The sequence below is a fragment of the Labeo rohita genome, chromosome 7, assembly GCF_022985175.1.
Source record: "Labeo rohita strain BAU-BD-2019 chromosome 7, IGBB_LRoh.1.0, whole genome shotgun sequence".
Lineage (NCBI taxonomy): Eukaryota > Metazoa > Chordata > Actinopteri > Cypriniformes > Cyprinidae > Labeo > Labeo rohita.
Window position 1 is genome coordinate 34,040,523 of NC_066875.1, and position 18,125 is coordinate 34,058,647.

General features: G+C 38.5%; 1 protein-coding gene across 15 annotated transcripts in view; it reads right to left on the reverse strand.

Moving 5' to 3' along the window:
- Positions 1-18,125, reverse strand: part of sox6 (SRY-box transcription factor 6) — a 163,827-nt gene that overhangs the window by 45,328 nt on the left and 100,374 nt on the right. For 13 of the 15 annotated variants that reach the window (XM_051115000.1, XM_051114999.1, XM_051115009.1 and 10 more), the window contains one exon: positions 2,639-2,762. In XM_051115000.1, coding sequence (XP_050970957.1) covers positions 2,639-2,762 — 124 coding nt within the window. The remainder of the gene's footprint in view (positions 1-2,638; positions 2,763-18,125) is intronic. The other 2 variants (XM_051114995.1, XM_051115006.1) reach the window with 1 other exon arrangement.

Below are 18,125 nucleotides of genomic sequence, written 5' to 3' on the forward strand. Positions count from 1 at the left end.
GTTAATTTATTAGCTGCTCTACCACACCCTGTAATAATCTAACTCTCACCTGCTGACTTCTGAAGCTTTCCTCCCTCTTATCAGTCTCTCTGTCTAGCGCTCGTTCTCTTTTCTTGTATGTGCGCCTTTTGATGAGGTGCTGACAACAAACGTGCTTTCTCAAGGCATACTTTGAAGACAAAAGGAAAGCTTTTTTACTGATCTGCACTGATCATTTTTCTTTTTTTTTTTCTCTTCGATAATTCTTACTCAGCCCTTTGTCTTCTTAATTTATGTTCCTTTCCATTTCCTACAGGTCTACTTACACAACTCAGCAGCTACACTGAAAAATCATTACATGACCATTTTTATTTTTCTCAACAGTCCTCTGTGGTAAAGAAAAGAGGGGAAAAATAAGGGGAAAATGATAGAATGATGGAAATATAACCAAATGCTACTGATCCCTTGGGAGGCAGGAATATACTTGGTTTAATTACAGAAACTGAGAGTGGCACATCCCAAAACCTCAGAACAATGGCTGGATATGAGGGTGAGGGATACTGGCAGTGAGTCAGCCTGCGTGTTGTAGCAATTTCCTACAAATTTGTTTTTGAATTTACAGTGCTTGCGTGAGGAGCAATTCTCTTTTTCACAAAAGGAGAAAAAAGGCGTGCCAGGACAAGTACGATGGCTGCTTCACCAGAGGCCCTTCAGTTCCAAAAAGAAAAATGTGCACTACTACGGGTCACTTTCCTGTTTTTTTTTTATTATTTATTTTAAAGAAACAGAAATAATTAGAGAGAGTAAGTAATAAATCGCTAATTTAGTATGACCTATCACATCTTAGTATCTACAGATCACACATCGCTCACAAAACTGACACTTCTACATTTGAATAATATATATAATATAAATGTATATAACAACATATTTTACGGGGCATGGAGAGTATTATATTAGTAATGTGTTCTCAGCAGATTTATGGCCCATGAAGTTGAAACCCTTTCATGCTGACAGTGTTTATATTCCAGCCCTTATTCACGCCATCCATTGTTCTGAAGGCTTGAAACGCCTTGAACTCTGCCAAAACAGGCTGTCTCACCGAGGTGATACACTTCACAGTGTTCAGAATTAATTGCCTTGACAAGGAGGACTTGATGTTCTGCTCTCTGAATCCAAAGGGGTGGGCTCTTTAAAAACAATGTGATGATTTGGTCAGGGAAATCAAGCGATGATAAAATATGTGCTTGAAGTTGTGAGGAGGTAAAGAAAGCCTAAGTGGCCCGTATGTTCCTCTAAGGTAAAGTGAAGAATGGAGAAAAAACATAGCACAGATAAAAGAATAAAAGACAGCCAGGAAAGAACTTGTTATTGTCCGCCCTCAAAGATACAGTTGTATAAAAGATACAGGCAATTGTGTTTATCATCCGTTTTCATTTTCTTTTTTTTTTAAATGCTGACAGCTAATATCATCATATATTGTTGTTCCATATCTGTATGCTTTTTTCCTTTCAGGGACACAAAAGAAGAAAAAATGCGTGTGTTATTTTTGTCGATACAAAAAGAAAAAAGAAAAAAAAGGTGTTCAAAATAACTGCCTTCCACTGTATGGAAAATAAAATGAAATTAAATGAAAAAAAAAAAAATCGAAAAAAAATCATTGTTTTCATTTTTGGGTCAACCGCGATTTGTAACAGCAGTAATATAATTTGTAATATAATTAATTAATTATTAATATTGGTTTAATATGTAATTATGTTAAATTAATCAAGACTGCATTAATTGATCAAAAGTACAGAAAGAAACTATAACACTGCAAAATGTTTTTACAATACAAAATAATGTTTTTTTTTATTTTAATGTACTTTAAAATATAATTTATTCCTGTGTTGCAAAGCTGAATTTTTATCAGCTGTTACTCCAGTCTTGAGTGTCACATGATTCTTCAGAAATCATTCTAATATGCTGATTTATTATTTGAATTATCAATGTTGGAAACAGCTGTGCTGCCAAATATTTTTTGGAACCTGTGATTCTTTTTTTCAGGATTCTTAAAAGTTAAAAAGAACAGCATGTATTCAAAACATAAATCTTTTCTAACAATGTAAATCTATGCTATCACTTTTTATTAATTTAACACATCCTTGGTGAATAAAAGTATTAATTTCTTTCAAAAAAAGAAAGAGTAAAAATGTACTGCCCTGAAACTTTTGAACAGTTAGAAAAAAAACTCTATTTTAAATAAATGCTGTTCTTTTAAACTTTTTATTCATCAAAGAATACTGGAAAAAAATATCACAGTTTCCAAAAAAATATTAACTGTTTACAGCACTGATAATAAATCAGCATATCAGAATGATTTCTGAAGGATCATGTGACACTGAATACTGTGTAATGATGCTGAAAAAATTCAGCTTTTGATCAGAGAAAGATGTTTTTCTTTATTTTTGATCAAATAAACACAGCCTTGCATTAGAAGCTTATTTAAAATACAATAAAAATCTAACTATACATATATAAAATTTTGAATATTTATGGTGTATCTTATTGTTAGGATAACCCAGGAAATTCAGACAAACCTTTTCTCCCAAGTGTACAAAGAGCAAGCGGAATAAAGATGTGTAGAGGAAACTCTAAGAGCTTAAGTGTGTTCTCTTACCTGGCTTATAGGACATGCCTGGGGGGAAGAGGAAGCCCTGCTGGGCTGCCGCGGCTGCTGCCAGAGTGCGCTGGTCGTGTGGAAAAATGGGGATCATGAGTGGAGGCATGTGACCCTGGACCTGCTGAACACAGAGAGAGAGGAGATCACACAGGAGTCTAACACAGCCTGACAGCACCGCTCATATTCTGACCCCAGTCCGCCTCGCACACGCTCACCAAATACCTACACTTAATGCCCACCAATCGCACATTAGCGCTTCAAAGAGGCACATAAACAGTAGAGTGTTTATTCTCATCTGTATCATAAACGCCCGATTATCGTGTTAAGGTTGTTTGGGTAATATCTACATGCGTTGCTAGAAACAGAAATGTCAGATAGACATTCCTAATAAAACTTAATCACAAGACTGACAGAAAATGTGGATCCTCTCAGAAATACGGCTCTTGTCTCTTGTTCTTGGAAGGTCATTTATATACATGATAAATGCCCAAGGGAGGCCAGTAATTTACAGCACCTGTTTTCAGCTGTGAAAAAGATGGAATGAGCCCAAAAGCTCGTGCGTTTCTGATATTTCATGTATAACGTCAACACCTGGCATCGCGTGTGGTGCCTTTCAAACGCTCTCGACCATGTTCATCTTCATTTCTGCTTTATTGCAAAATAGAGAGAACGGTAATGGCGTGCATAAGGATAGCATTAGCTCTGTTTAAGAGTAAGAACAGACCCGCTGAACTAGGGACAAAGAAAAAGAGTAGTCTGTGTGTATTTAGGGATCCGAGCGGCTTCCCGTCGAAGTTTGAAAACACATGTTTGTGGAGTGTTGGCCGGACCCAATCTTGCTGTCATTCTCCGCTTCCTGCCTGCGGGTGATAGGCTGCAGCGGCGCTACCGTGGGCCAGGGCAGAGTTAATGCAGGCGAGCCGCCTCACCTCTGGGGAGCCCAACCGGAGAACGGGTTAATAAAGGTCGGCCCCCCTCAAAATAAACACATTATAGAATGTTTCTCCATTCATCGCTCTTTAAAATCAGCCTGCAATAAAAACCGGTCTGGACGCAATTACCGCTGCAGCATTGGGGCATGAAATCAACCTGCTCGGAGAAACCACTTCTCGCTGAGGTCTGCGTGATCTCCGTTTCTTTAATGCCGCTTTTGCCTTTCGAGCGCCTAATGTTAGAGTTCAGTAGGGCTTGTTCCCTAGGTGCTAAACAAGTGTTCAGGTCCACTTCAGTGATTCGGACTAAGTGAGTTCTCCTAAGCAAAAATAAATCCTGCACTTTTCTGTTTACAGAGCTTTGCACTTTAAAAAGTGCATCTACAGAGTTGAGACTGTACTGAAATGAAGTATTTTACAGATGTGACAAAAAATGCTGAATGAGAAAGATCAGAGGGCTCTTTAACATGACCTCATAGATGTGTTCGGGAAAACGGTTTACTTCCATGTGAGGTGAATCAAAATTTAAGTGGAGTGAGAGGGGCCATTACACAGAAAAGACAGATAGCGTCTGTGACGTAAGCAACTACGGTCTTGTAATACCTCAGATACATTTAAGTGCTTTAGAAAAATGGCTCTGACCATGTAAATTGTTCTCCTTCGGAGGGCCGCTAAGGTCAGTCACATACATAATTGCCATTAGCCTTATTCACATTACCCTTGCAAAACGAATCAGTCTAAAGCCGCAGTATTACACAGAACAGCTGCTTTTAAAGTGGAACCAAAACACAACTGTTCCTTAACATGTCATTTCGCATAGTCCTGCACCGAGGCTCACATGCATAATGGCAGAAACACCTGGTCCGCCATGCTTTATGCCATCTGTTCCTAAACTATATCATCAATGTCTTATTTAATTCAAATCCAAGTGATTTAAAACAACCTAAAATTAGACATCTGAAATTTGAAACAAACAAACAGACTCCACTAATGCGGTTTCAAAGGCGCAAACAGTAAGAGAAAGAAAAAGGGAAGGTACGAACAGATAAATTGCCCTCAGTTTGAGAGGTCGTGATTTGCAGTAATGAGGCCTTTACATTAAAGTTTAATTTACACACGCCACATCTGTGAGTGGCAAATCAAATAAGCGTCCTTAAAGTGGGGACTAATAGTGAAGGTTAGCTTTCAAGCCTGTCAATTAACGTACAGTGGTAGAGCCGAGCAGACAATGCAGATAAAGATTTAAAGATGATCACTGGCAATTTGCTTTGACTGCTAATAGACAGAGAATGGAATTAAGTGCCTGCACTTAGACAGATGGATTTTGATAAATTGCATATTGCATTCTGCATTGAAGCTCGCTTATTATATGCGTCAGTCGCTCTCATTCACTGGATCCATCCGTCTCTCTGTGTCTGTCCCTCTGTGTCTTTATATACAAAACATTCTTGCATTCATGCATGCTTACACATGAGAAAATATATACCAAATTACCAGTAAAAATCAGTCATAGATTTATTATTATTATTAGTATAAAATGTATATAAAATATAAAATTCTAACTATGATAAACTAATAAAAATAAAAGCATTATTTAATTCTTTTTAAGCCCTAGTAAAAAAGTAATACATACATATTTACTGGCAGATCACTCGAGACTTACTGATGTAAAAATTATAATTAAACTTTATTTGGACTACTGCTTGTGCATAACGCACATGTCTTAATATTAAGCCTAAAATGTGTTGTAATGTCAATATTGCTGAGGACTGTTTGATCTTTGAATAATATCGGCCTTTAAATGCAAGATATTTAAACTGTAACTAGTTCCACTTTAGCACAATCAAATATACTTCAGTATATCTTTAGTTGGACTTCAGCACTACTTCCGCACAATTAAAGTGCATTAATTAGTTGGTGCAATTTAGCAGACTTTAAATACACCAGTTTAGTATAATCAAAGTACAATTGCAGGGCATTTTTATTAAGTACATAAATGTGTACATGAAGTTGTAGTATACTTAGCATGAAATAAATGTATTTCAAATACATTTTAGTATATTTATTTTTCACTAGGGACATTATTACTAATTTTAATTGAATATTATTGAATTATTTTACTTACAAATGTGAACATATTTTATTTATATTACTCTATATTTATTATTTAATCAATTTCTCATATTTATCAATTCATAAAAACATTTATTAAAATTAATTAAAACAAAAAATAAGAATTCCTAAAGTATTACAGCAAATTTATTTAATTATTTAATTTATTTATTGCATTTATTAATTAATACATTGATTCAAATTACTTAGCATAGCATAGATATTATCTTGATAAAATCATTAACGCATGATAATTTAAAAAATAAGATCATAAAACAATAAAAAGATAATATACACACACCTGCTCATTCACAATATACACATAGCAAGGAAATTCTTCAAGACAAGACCAGGATCTGATACTGTTCTGCCACCATAAACGAGAAAACTTGGTTCACATGTTTATCTACTGCATTGTTAAATGTGTATTAGTCGCATATATACGGTACGCATGGTATGTATGAACACGCTCACCCGTATTTGTGTATCTGTGCCCTGATATTTTGCCCCTCCCTCCGTCAGTGTGCCAGGCGGCTGGCTGCCTCCAGCATTAGTATTGCCAGTCAGATCTTCAAGAGCGTGAAAGAATGAAGTGGAGCAGATGTGAAGAGGAAAGCTTAGGCCTCTGGAAGCTCTGAACCTCATAAACTCAGCTCATTGTAGGGCTGCCTCCTATCTGCCCTTTGTCTTATCAAATCCTTAGAACCAGAGGATGGGATAATGCCATTTCTCGCCATCTGCCCCAAAGCTTCATTAAAGATACATGAACGAGCCCCATCTTATGAGGAACAGGTGCTATTGTTTGTCCCCGAAGACCTGCTGTGGCGAGGATGTAACTCGCGGTACTTGAGGAAGAGCATCTGTAGCAATCAGTCAGGCTGTGTAGCTGGCAGCCTCTTTCTCTCTTCACACGGCCGACCGGTTCATGGGGGTGCAGAGACACACGGAGAGAAAGTGAATGACAGAGAGAGAGACAGACAGAGAGAGAGAGGCCTCTTCACCTTCAACGTCTCGCATATATCATCAGTTCAGCGCAGCTGATGAAGTCTGTGGTGATACACAGCACAATCTGTCTCTCTGTCAGAGATACACACATCACCCGGCCATGTCTTCGCTACTGTCCCCTGCCCTTAGATCAGGCATTAATTTACACTCCGATAAGAACACAGGCCATGTCAGCAAGCTTCGAAACTGTAGCTTGTCAGTCTACAAGCTACTCATAATTTAAAGCAATTCAACTACAGTTAATCTACAATTCCACAAACATCTATCAAAAAACGGCAAACTACTTTGGTCAATTTGGTCTGGAAACAATTTTAACTCAAACTGCTGGTAAATTTCATGATGACACTTCACAATAAGGTGTTAACATTATCGTTTGTTAATATTAGTTAATGTATTAAATAACATGAACAAACAATGAACTATAAATGTATACACGATTTATTAATCTTTGTTAATGTTAGTTAATGAAAATACAGTTGTTTTTTGTTTGTTCAAGTTACTTCACAGTGCATTAACTAATGTTAACAAACAAAACTTGTGATTTTGATTTTGCATTAGTAAATGCTGTAAATGCTCAACTTTTTATAGTTTCCAATTTTTTATAGTGTATCTAAAGATGATTTATTTAATTTAAATAATATCTAATTAAAATAATATAATATAATAACACAAAATGGATACTTAAGATATGTGACCCTGGACCACAAAACCGGTCTTAAGCTGCACAGGTATATTTGTAGCAATAGCCAACAATACATTGTATGGATCAAAATGACAAATTTTTCTTTTATGACAAAAATGATTAGGATATTAAGTAAAGATCATGTTCCATTAAGATATTTTGAAAATTTCCTACCGTAAATATATCAAAAACCTAATTTTTTATTAGTAATATGCATTGCTACGAACTTAATTTGGACAACTTTGAAAGCGATTTTCTCAATATTTTAATTTTTTTGCACCCTCAGATTCCAGATTTTCAAATAGTTGTATCTCAGCCAAATACTGTACTATCCTAACAAATCACACATCAATGGAGAGCTCATTTATTAAAAAAAAATTATCCTTAAAATTATCCTTAAAGCAAAAAACACCTGATATTCATAATAAAAACCCTTTTAAAAAGCTAGAAAAAAGCTAAAAAAACCACAAAAAAACAAAACCAAAACTAAATATAATATTTTACTAAAAATTACTTGCAAATAATATTTACATTTGATCAAATATTACTTCTTCTTCTTTTTTTTAAATATTTATTTTTGGCGTTTTTATGCCTTTATTTGGAAGTGAAGAGCTGGGATTTGAACTTGGGTCGTCTGCAGCGTAATGGCGCTATATGTCCACGCGCTAACCACAAGGCTATTGGCGTTGACCAAATATTACTTCTAAGTATTATATATATATATATATATATTTTAAATAATATTATTGTAATAAAAACATTATTTTCTATATTTCAGTACTAAAAAGAAAATACAATAGACTTACTGCCTTTCATCTGCATTAAAAATAGGGCTTCAACATTGATTTTGGGAAATTAAGTATTTTGTTTTAAGTGGTTTATTTTAATTCACTCAATTTATTGAATAATTCAATTTACTAAAAAGAACCTAGATGCTATGAAAAATGAAAAATGTTGAATTAATAATAATAAAAACGTTGTCATCCTACACTACGGAAAAAACAGCCCATTGCTGGAAATGCTCATTGTTTTAAAAACAGCTGAGCTACAATCACGCTACTGATCACTAATTCCCAACACTAAACGCAGAGTTGTCAGCAGCGGGTTGTTTAAACACACAATGTGCACTCGCTGTAGGTTGAATGACCGAAATAAAAGGAGGAGGGGGGGAAACCCCTGAAGTAAATAGGGAGCTATAGATTAATCAATGTTGTTAGTGGAAATGTTGACATCAGCACTTAGCTTCAGTAATGGTTTACAGCAGCAACTAATCCTAGGGTCAGACAGCCCAGCCTATCCAAGGAGCCGCACTGTACGTGGATTACTGTTAGAATAGGATGCTGTGTGCTTCTAATCCAGCAGGTGTACTAATATGTTTATGCCCTCCTGCAGTGGCCCGTGTAGCTATAAATGTGTATTTGCTGCCATATCCCGACCCAGTCTGTCACACAAGCGCACGGAAAATGGAGATGTACAAGTCATTACCGTGCTCAATAGGGCCCCTGTCAGCACCCATGCTCCTCGCTGTCTTTTAAAGGGTCCCGTTGGGCTCAGGAGACGTGCCCCCTTATACCTGTCCCCAACTCCCTTTAACATGAAAATAGAGATTGATCTTCAAGGAGCATCACTCTGGGATTCTTTCCCCTTTTAAAAGGAAAAGAGGGGGAGTTGTTTTAACATGTCCAAAATGCCTTTCAGTGTTGACGAGATAAGACGGAGATGGGGAGGGGTGGCTAACTTTTCTTCTTTTCACATTTTTGGAAGGAGCCAGAGAGCCTCCGGAGCCCTAGGTTAAGCATTAAGCACCAGCCACCCCGTTTTAAAAGCCGAAGGTGAGGCCGTAACAACATCTGCGCTTTGGTCCGAATTTGGAGCCATTTCCCTTGGACATTAGCGTTTCTCGTTAAAAGTCTCAAAGAAAGGCTCGAACGTGGGGGTATTTTAAATTTAGCAGGAGTGAAAACAGCTTTCGCTGTTACTGTAAGTACCGATACGTCACACGCTCTTGCCCTCGCTTGACGCTGCCAGAGCCAAAATGACTGTGAAAGAAAACCACCTTAGGGGATCCATTTTAAAACGAAGTGATTCTAGAGGACCTGGCAACCGCGCTCAATCCGCACGGCGAGCCCCGACAGCGCGAACTTCACACCCGCTACTTTGTGAACACACTCAGCGAGCGCTTTCTGGAAACTCACCAGCAAAGAGAGAGCGGGAGAGAAAGAGAGAGAGAGAGAGCTCTTTGCTGAATGAAACCACTTCTGCACTCGGGAGCCTGCACATTATTCTGTTCTGAAGAGGTCAATTTTTTAAACAATCCCATAGATCCCCAAGTACACATTACTCCCACGTCACAGGTCATTTATCAGTTAACCGCACTCCTCCAGCACACGGCGGCTGCAGCTTTGAGCTCTAATCCCACCCGCGCACACACACAAACCCACGCTCACGGGGCCGTTATCAAAGCGCGAGATATTCTGCTCGGCCGCGCTTCAGCCCCTGATGACAATCGGGCCGTGTGGATCGATAGGGCTGAGTCGGACTTTGATCCCCGCTCTTTCTGTCAGCGTGAGGCCGGAATTAAGACCAGGTCTCCACCTTGGTGCCACAGACTAAACGCATTGTTCTCCTCTCTCTGCTCTGTTAGCGAGGAGTTCTGCAGAAGGCCCTCATCAGCCACACAGATACAGGACCTAGAATAAAGAGGCTTTGTGCGGCGGCCGTGGCTTTGACCCGGGCCGACCCGCCTCCGACAATCCACTAGCCCACAGACTCAAAGGCTTTTCGGTCGATGAGCACCATGTTTTCTTGCTTTCATGCTCTCTTTTGTTCTGTGTGCTTGTTTTTTTAAACAGGTAAAAGATTGACGTTCCCGATACTGGAACAGGACAACTAGCAAACAGTGCGTTCATGTGTATTTGGATGTATGTTACGCCACCGCTGACAAAAGACTCCGAGTTGACAGAGGACAAATGTATTCTGAGGACTCGGAGCATGTGTGTGCCGAACAGGGCAAGGTGCATGGAAACCAGACACTGGCCCACGCTCGGCTCGTCTGGAGAAATAACCAGTAGATGACTTCTTGTTCTGCTAATTCCTTACACAGTAAAACAAGCCCTCTTGGAAATGAGCCATTCCAATATGTCTATATTAAGTCCCGGGCTGTTAAAAGCAGAACGGCCCCTTTCTCCCCCACCCTTCGCTTTCCACTTCAGCTTTACTTCAAGTCCACCCTGGAGCTCACGGCAAAAAAAACAACTGAGCTCCGATCCCTGAATTTCGTGCTCAATTTGCCTTAATATTATTAAAGGAATAGTTCACCTGAAAATAAAATGCTGTCATTTTTTTCATCCACTCTCATGTCATTTCAAACCTTTGAAGACCAAAACTACACTGGTCCGTACTGAGACATTTTGCAAAATATCTTATTTTTTATTCAGACTGTTTTAGAATGACATGAGGACGAGTAAACAATGACAAAATGTTTAATTTTGAATTAACTATCGCTTTTAAACTCAGTTCTGCAATACCGTACCTGTGTTTTTTTAATCATTACAATATGCTGATCGTAATTTGTGAATAATCAAATAAGCGGGTTTAATATTACAAGGGGAGAAGTGAGGCTCATGCTGGGATGCTGAAATTAGTAAATTAGTTCAGTACAAAGATGTGGGGGGAAAAGGCTATTCCCTTAAGAACACCAGCAAAATGTGATCAGTGTGTGTTCAACAGAAATGTGTTCTTAAGGCAAATTCTTGTTGAGCCTCTAAGAACCTAAAATGTAATTTAAGTCTGTAAATATTTCAGGCAATTAGGGTTGTATTGCATATAAAATATCAAAGACGAGCCTAAGGCTTTAGTAGTCTACTAAAGCACTGCTGTGGCATAGTGCACAGAGATATCACGTCCACCTCTCTCTCACTACTCATTTCATTTACCCGCCTTGTGCTTTACTCAGGGTTACCTTCTCTAGGACGACACAATTAACGTTTACACAATGACAGAGAATGGGGGAAAGAAATAAAGAAGGAAAGGGAGAAGAAAAATATTTTTTTTCTCTCAGGATCTGGTCATAAAATTAAAAAGGTTTTCAGTAAACTGGCTAAACCCGAGGGGACTGGCTCAAACAGCATGGGTAATGAGGGGAGAAAAGGACAGACATAAACAAACCCACAAATGAGTCTGAGGCCAACATCATTATCCCACATATACATCCCACATCTATGAAAACCGGCACCGGCACAATACACAATAAACCCCAGACCCTTTTGGACCATTATGGTGTTGGGCAGCTAAATAGGAAAAAAAGGCAATAGCCTAATGTGATATGCCTTCATGCTTTCATTCACACAATCTGTTCTTCTTTCCTTTTCTTTTTTTTTTTATTTTAATTTTTAATTTTATTTACTTTCTGGTCACTTTTGAATTATGCATGATGCATTTAAAGATCAATATTTATTTTTATGCTCGGTCAAACCTTCCAAAATAATAAATATTTAAGATATAATTAAAAAGCCTAATATAAAAGAGAAATAGTTTACTTCATTTTAAAAAGAAAAATACTTTTATAAGAAAGAGGAAATAAAAAAGGGAATATAATGTAAAAAATATCAGTGAATAGTGAATTTAGCAAATATTTTGTGTCTTTAGGAGAATTAAAGAAACGTTTTCATGAAACAGAAATTAAAATTAAAAATAAATCTTTAAAATATATTTATATTAAATAGAATGGATGCATTTGTACACGCATCTACTAACAATGCCATTTCCTGTTCTTATTCTTATTAATTAACAAAATAACAATGTTCTTTGAAAAAAAGGTATTTACTTTCCATAGTTCATGGATTTCAAAGATAAAGGCATATTACCTGTTCATGTTGGCATCTGTCTGCTTTGACAAGTAAATGGAAAGTGATTTGTTCTCCATTTAAAGTTATTTATTTTACAGTGTTATATAGTTAGTGGTATTTCTCATTGTTTTTTCCCTATCTGAACAGACCTGTGACCCATTTTTGGGTCATGACCCAGCAGTTTAGAACTGAAAGTCTAGAGTTAGACCACCCATTAACTAAAAATGGCATTGTCCAGTGAGTGAGTCCATGAAGAGAGATAGAGAGAGAGAGCGAGAGAGAGAGGGAAGCATTTCTCCTTCTTCCTGTCATCTGTGCGCAGACTAAGCCACTGTCTTCGCTCTACCCTTCAAGCAGCTGGGCCCAGAGAACAACAGAGAGCGCTCTGTTGTCCAGCAGAAAGCTGACATTGTTACGGCCGGGACTTTATTGCAGGCACATGAGAGTGTTGAGACTTTAAAACACGCTCAAATGTCATGTGCACACCCAGTGACGGGGAAGAATAATTATGAAAAAGAGAGAGAGGGAGAAACGGAGAGCGAGAGAAAGACAACAACAATTCAGTGTGCATGAAAAACGGACGAAAGACAAAACGGCCCATTCATTGTATTCCGTCGGGAATGCCTGGACCCTCCTCCGCCCCATCCGAAACACAAAGCGGCCCTTTTTTTGTGCTGCGACGCGCAGGGCTGAATGCTTTGCTTTGCCACCCTAGCCCTAAGAAAACACGGGCCCCCTTTCTAAACTGCCGGCTGGCCGCACACAGTAGAGGCTATTAATGCCTTGCCTTCTTTCCCCCTGTGTGTGTGCCCACTGCGGAGGCTGAGGACCACGTTAAAAAGCCAATGCAAAGACAAAACAGTTTGCTCAACATTAACAGGGAAAACAGTGGGCCAGGCAGGAGGGGAGAGGAAACTAAGTCAACATCACACTGGAGGATGTGTTCTCCACCAACTGATATTTTTCCCCTCGCAGGGACCAAGCACAATGAGAGCTAAGTATAGGTCCGTCGTGCATGGTCTGGGAGAGCTTGTGGTGCTCCGGCGAGTGACAGGTGCTTTCTGATGAGATTCAGGGGCCGATTCTGGCTGGACAGCGCCCGCTTTATGCCACCCTCCACCGGGTTTGGACTCAACAGAACGCTTTCATGGATCGTTAATCAGACGCTGATTTGCATGATGCTCAGTTAAAGGATCAGTTCACTTCCAAAATAAAAAAAAAATCCTGATAATTTACTCACCTCCATGTCATCCAATTGTTCATGTCTTTCTTTCTTCAGTTGAAAAGAAATTAAGGTTTTTGAGGAAAACATTCCAGGTGGACTTCAATGGGAACCAACAGGTTGAAGGTCCAAACTGTATTTTCACTGCAGCTTCAAAGGGCTCTACACGATGCCAGCCGAGGAATAAAGGTCTTATCTAGTGAAACGATCAGTCATATACTTTTTTTAACCAAATGATCATCTTTTACTAGCTCTGCGATGCACGTCCATGACTTCACGCATTGCGTTGGAACAGTCACGCATGGTTATTTCTTCATCTGTGTATTTCGGTTCAGACAACTCCATCTCATTTTCTCCTCCAACTTCAAAATCATCCGAAAACATTGTTTTACCTTGGCGTCTGACTTTCTTTGCACGTTCACTTTGTAAACACTGTGCCAGTACTTCCGCTTACGCGGTGCGTGACCTTTCCAACGTGACTATGTAATTTATGAGGTAAAGCTAGTGCAAGATGAGCATTTGTGGTTAGTATATAAATGTTTTTAGAAAATGACCAATCGTTTTGCTAGATAAGACCCTTATTCCTCAGCCGGGATCGTGTAGAGCCTTTTGAAGCTGCGCTGAAACTGCAATTTGGACCTTCAACCGCTTGGCTCTCATTGAAGTCCACTTCTACATAGAGAAAAATCCTGGAATGTTTTCTTCAAAAACCTTCATTTCTTTTCGACTGAAAAAAGAGACATCTTGGATGACATGGGTGTGAGTAAATACGCTGATTTAACAGAAAAAGCAGTGATCGGCCAGGCGATCACTGTTTATATTCTTAATACCCGAAACTATTTGAACTGCGGTTAAGCGTTCTACCTTCGGCCATCCATTAGCTTAATATCAAAAGCATCATGGCCCGCTGGTGAAGATGTAACTATTAGGCCCGTTTTTATGCGTCATTAAGTTTTAAAACGGGCCTACAGAAGCTTTATTGTTCGAAGCGCACATGACTTTATTTAACGTCAGCGTTTCTCCTGCTTCGTGACAAGAAGTCACATTTCATAACTAATTAAATTGATCCCCCGCACCCCCTCCAACCAAGCACACTAAATGGAATTATTTGTATCCAAGTGTCAATATATTAAATCAAAGGGGGCTAATGAGTCGGGTCACCGCTTTCTTTTATCTCCGCTCTCGCATGTTGGGCTCTTCATCAGCTAACAGTCTCCGCTAAATGGAGGATGAGCGCGTTTCAGGCTCCGCCGCACTGGGCACAAGCCAAGAGGATTTGATGAGACCGTTATGGCCCTTATCCTGGTAGAAGTAGAAGCTAGCGTACTCCACACCATAAAGAGAAGGGCATTAGCGCGCCGAAAGACGTAGAGATGTAAACACACGCCCGCGCTCATTTCCTTCCTTATTACAATCCATTTGCCTGGCAGACAATGCTAATTGGCAACACATTCTTTTTTAGCATAGCTTGTTTTCAGCGCCGTCTCCGCATAAATGAGACTTTAGCATGAGAGATCACAAGGGTGCTGGGAGACAACCAAAACCATCTAACAAGAGGCAAATTAGGAGCATTATCTTTGTTCAATTAGACACCCCTATATTTATCTAAAAAACCCAAGCTGAATTATTCACCATTATATGGCGCCTGGTGCATTTGAGGGAGCTTAATGAAATATTGGATTTAATTGTTGTTCATTGAATTAAAAAGGCAAACCAAATGGCTCTAGGCTAAAGACAAAGCTATGGTAATTAGCTTCATGCGCAGTGGCTAAATAATGGTGATTGTAATATGACTGAGAGGAGATGAAACCGCCGTACAGTAACCGGATTACAATTCTCTTAACACGGATTCCGTCGAGCCGGAGGGAAAAAGAAAATATGTTAACAGGCCACAGTCTATTTTAATATACGACCTTAAATAACTACAAAAACAAAGCATTTGTTTATTCTGGAACCCTCATGTTAATACGCGACTCGGTTAAGGAGCTAAACCAAAGAAAAAAGAACTGAACGTACCTCAAAAAAAGAAAAAACAGAGATTCACATTTTCTTCTCTCTGAAAAGACATAGCGAATGAGTTCCTCAAAGTCTTGTGTGTTTAATTAGGAGCCTCTGTTCTGTCTGCGCAGACAGGGTTTCTTTTTTGTTCAACTTCCCCTGTGAATTCTGTCACCGCTCTGCAAAATAGTGAGAGGAGAGACCTGAACACCATTATGCAACTTCTCCGAACAGAGTGCTATTATTCCTCCATCCCTGTTTGTGAGCTTCGAAATGCCAAAAGACGACGAGAACGGCCGTGTAGCTCCTCCTGTCAAGCTTCTTGAGCGCAAATCGAGTTTATTAATCAAATAATGCTTTTACACAAGCATCCAGGACTATTTACGATTAAATGAGTTTGTCCTGGGCAACAGAGCCGGACGTGTGTGTTTTGTGTTTGAGACCTGGCTCTGATTAACCCTTTAGCCTGGCCTCCTCTCCCACTGATACACACGGCTATAAGGGCAAACTCACAGTGGCCTGAGGAAATGGCACACATATGAGAGAGATCAGTCTCTCACTCACACAGACATTTGTCTATCAGTCCGCAGGAACAAAGGAATATCCTGAAGGCCCACTCTTCCACCGGCCTCTCAGACTGTTCACAACACACACAAACACACTGGCACATTGTGTCTATCATCTGCACAGGTCGTCTTTAGTCTGTCTGGCTTCACTATGCTGGTGGTTAGCCGTGTATAATTAAAAAGAATCTTTAATCTGGTGGCTGTATGCAGCTATTATCAGTTAACCCTTAGAGGCTCCCTGCTGCTCCCCCACACCATTTAAAACCACATGTGAGGGAACCTTTCCTGCTTTGAAGTGAATGTTGACAACAGCTTCTGCTTTAGCTGTAATAGTGCCACTCCTCTGCCACTGAGCTGGAATGCAGATCTTATAGCGCTGGAAAAAAATCAACTGAAATATGTAGAATTAATCTATTACCTTCATTTAAACCTTGTGGCACAAAAATAAATAAATACATTACCAGAAAAAAGCTAGAATTATTTCAAACGGCATCTGTCAGTGTGCTGATTACTGAAGAGAATGTACAAAACCCAACATAGTAGGAGTAAGTGATTATTGAGATAATAAACAGGCCTGCTTGGAATCTGTGCTCGTAAAACAAAAAACTCAAACACAAATATCTGAATACAAAAAATTCTCTCTCTCCTTTCAATTAGTTTTTCTCATTATAACTGCATACTGAAAAGTTGCATTCCTTTTTGTGAGCTTTGAAATACCAAAGGACAAGGAACGGCTACTCAACCTGTGAAGATTTAATTTGTTTTTCCTCACTATAATAGCATACTGAAAAAGTTTTCAAAATTATGTGAATAAGCCATTACAAATTAAATAAGTATAAGCAAAACTTTAGCCAACCAGTTTTTTTTTTCTTCATTTTTTCCTATCACTTTCCATCTCTTTTATATTTTATGATGTCCAGGTAAAAGTAAACAATTAATATACATACATACATAATTATTTTATTTAAAAAAAAAAAAAATAATATATATATATATATATATATATATATATATAAACAGATTTGTACTGTATATATTACATAATCAGTATTGGGGTGTAACTAGTTACATGTAACAGAATTACGTCATTTAATTACAAAATAAACGTAACTGTAATCTGTTGCAGTTACTGAGAAAAAATGTCTAATTAAATTACAGATACTAATGAAAAAAATGTTAAGGATTACAAAGGGCGTACATCTGAATATATTCACACACATGCAGATTTGAGTAATTTCTTTCTAAAATTGCATTAATTGCTCTATGAAACACTAATGTTTCAGGAGTTTAGGAGTTTTTTTCTTATTTGGGTTTGTGTATATGCTTTATTTTTTAAATTAACCATTTTTGATGGATGCCAGTGTTCCCTGACATAGCTATGCAAAAGATTTGATTAAAAAATCATAGCTATTAAACTATTTCTTATGAAATCTGTATTTAACTTCAGAACAATCTCAAAGTAAAAAAAGTTGCTAAAGTGATGAAGGATTTTGAAAGGCTGACAGTAATCAGTGTTAAGTCCTACTGTACGGTTAACCTTGCCTGCTTTAAATATTTAGAAATTATTAACAGTTTAGAAAAATGTAGAAAAAAAATTGAAATTTAAAATTAGAAAAGTAATCAAGTGTAATCGGTTACATTACTTTAATAAAGTAATTAAAATAGTTACACTACTTAACCTATTACAAACGTAACCTATCACAGATTCTACCAAATAAATGAATGAAACCCATTCTGAATTTCCCTGATTGCCCCATAATCAGCTTGGAAAAAAAATAAAAAAACAGGAAAAGGTGTATAGATTCAGTCTAGGAATGAGAGAAGTGGATGAGAAGTGGCGCTTGCCAGAAGAGGGTGAGAGATGGAAAGCAAGAGATCTGTGTGATCCAGCCGGTGCTGGCAGGAGAAAGAGAGAAGAGGGAGAGAGAGAGAGGGGGGACGGGTGGGAGGAAGAAAGGGGGGAGGACAGCGGAAGACAGCCACGTGGAGGTTTCTCTCAGTAGAGTAGCAAGAGGAAGCGGAGCCCTGGGGTTAGATAAGTAGAACCAGGCCTGTACAATGACAGAGTGTTTGAACCGGCGGCCTGCTTTAAAACACAGGAAGCGACCGTCGGCACAACA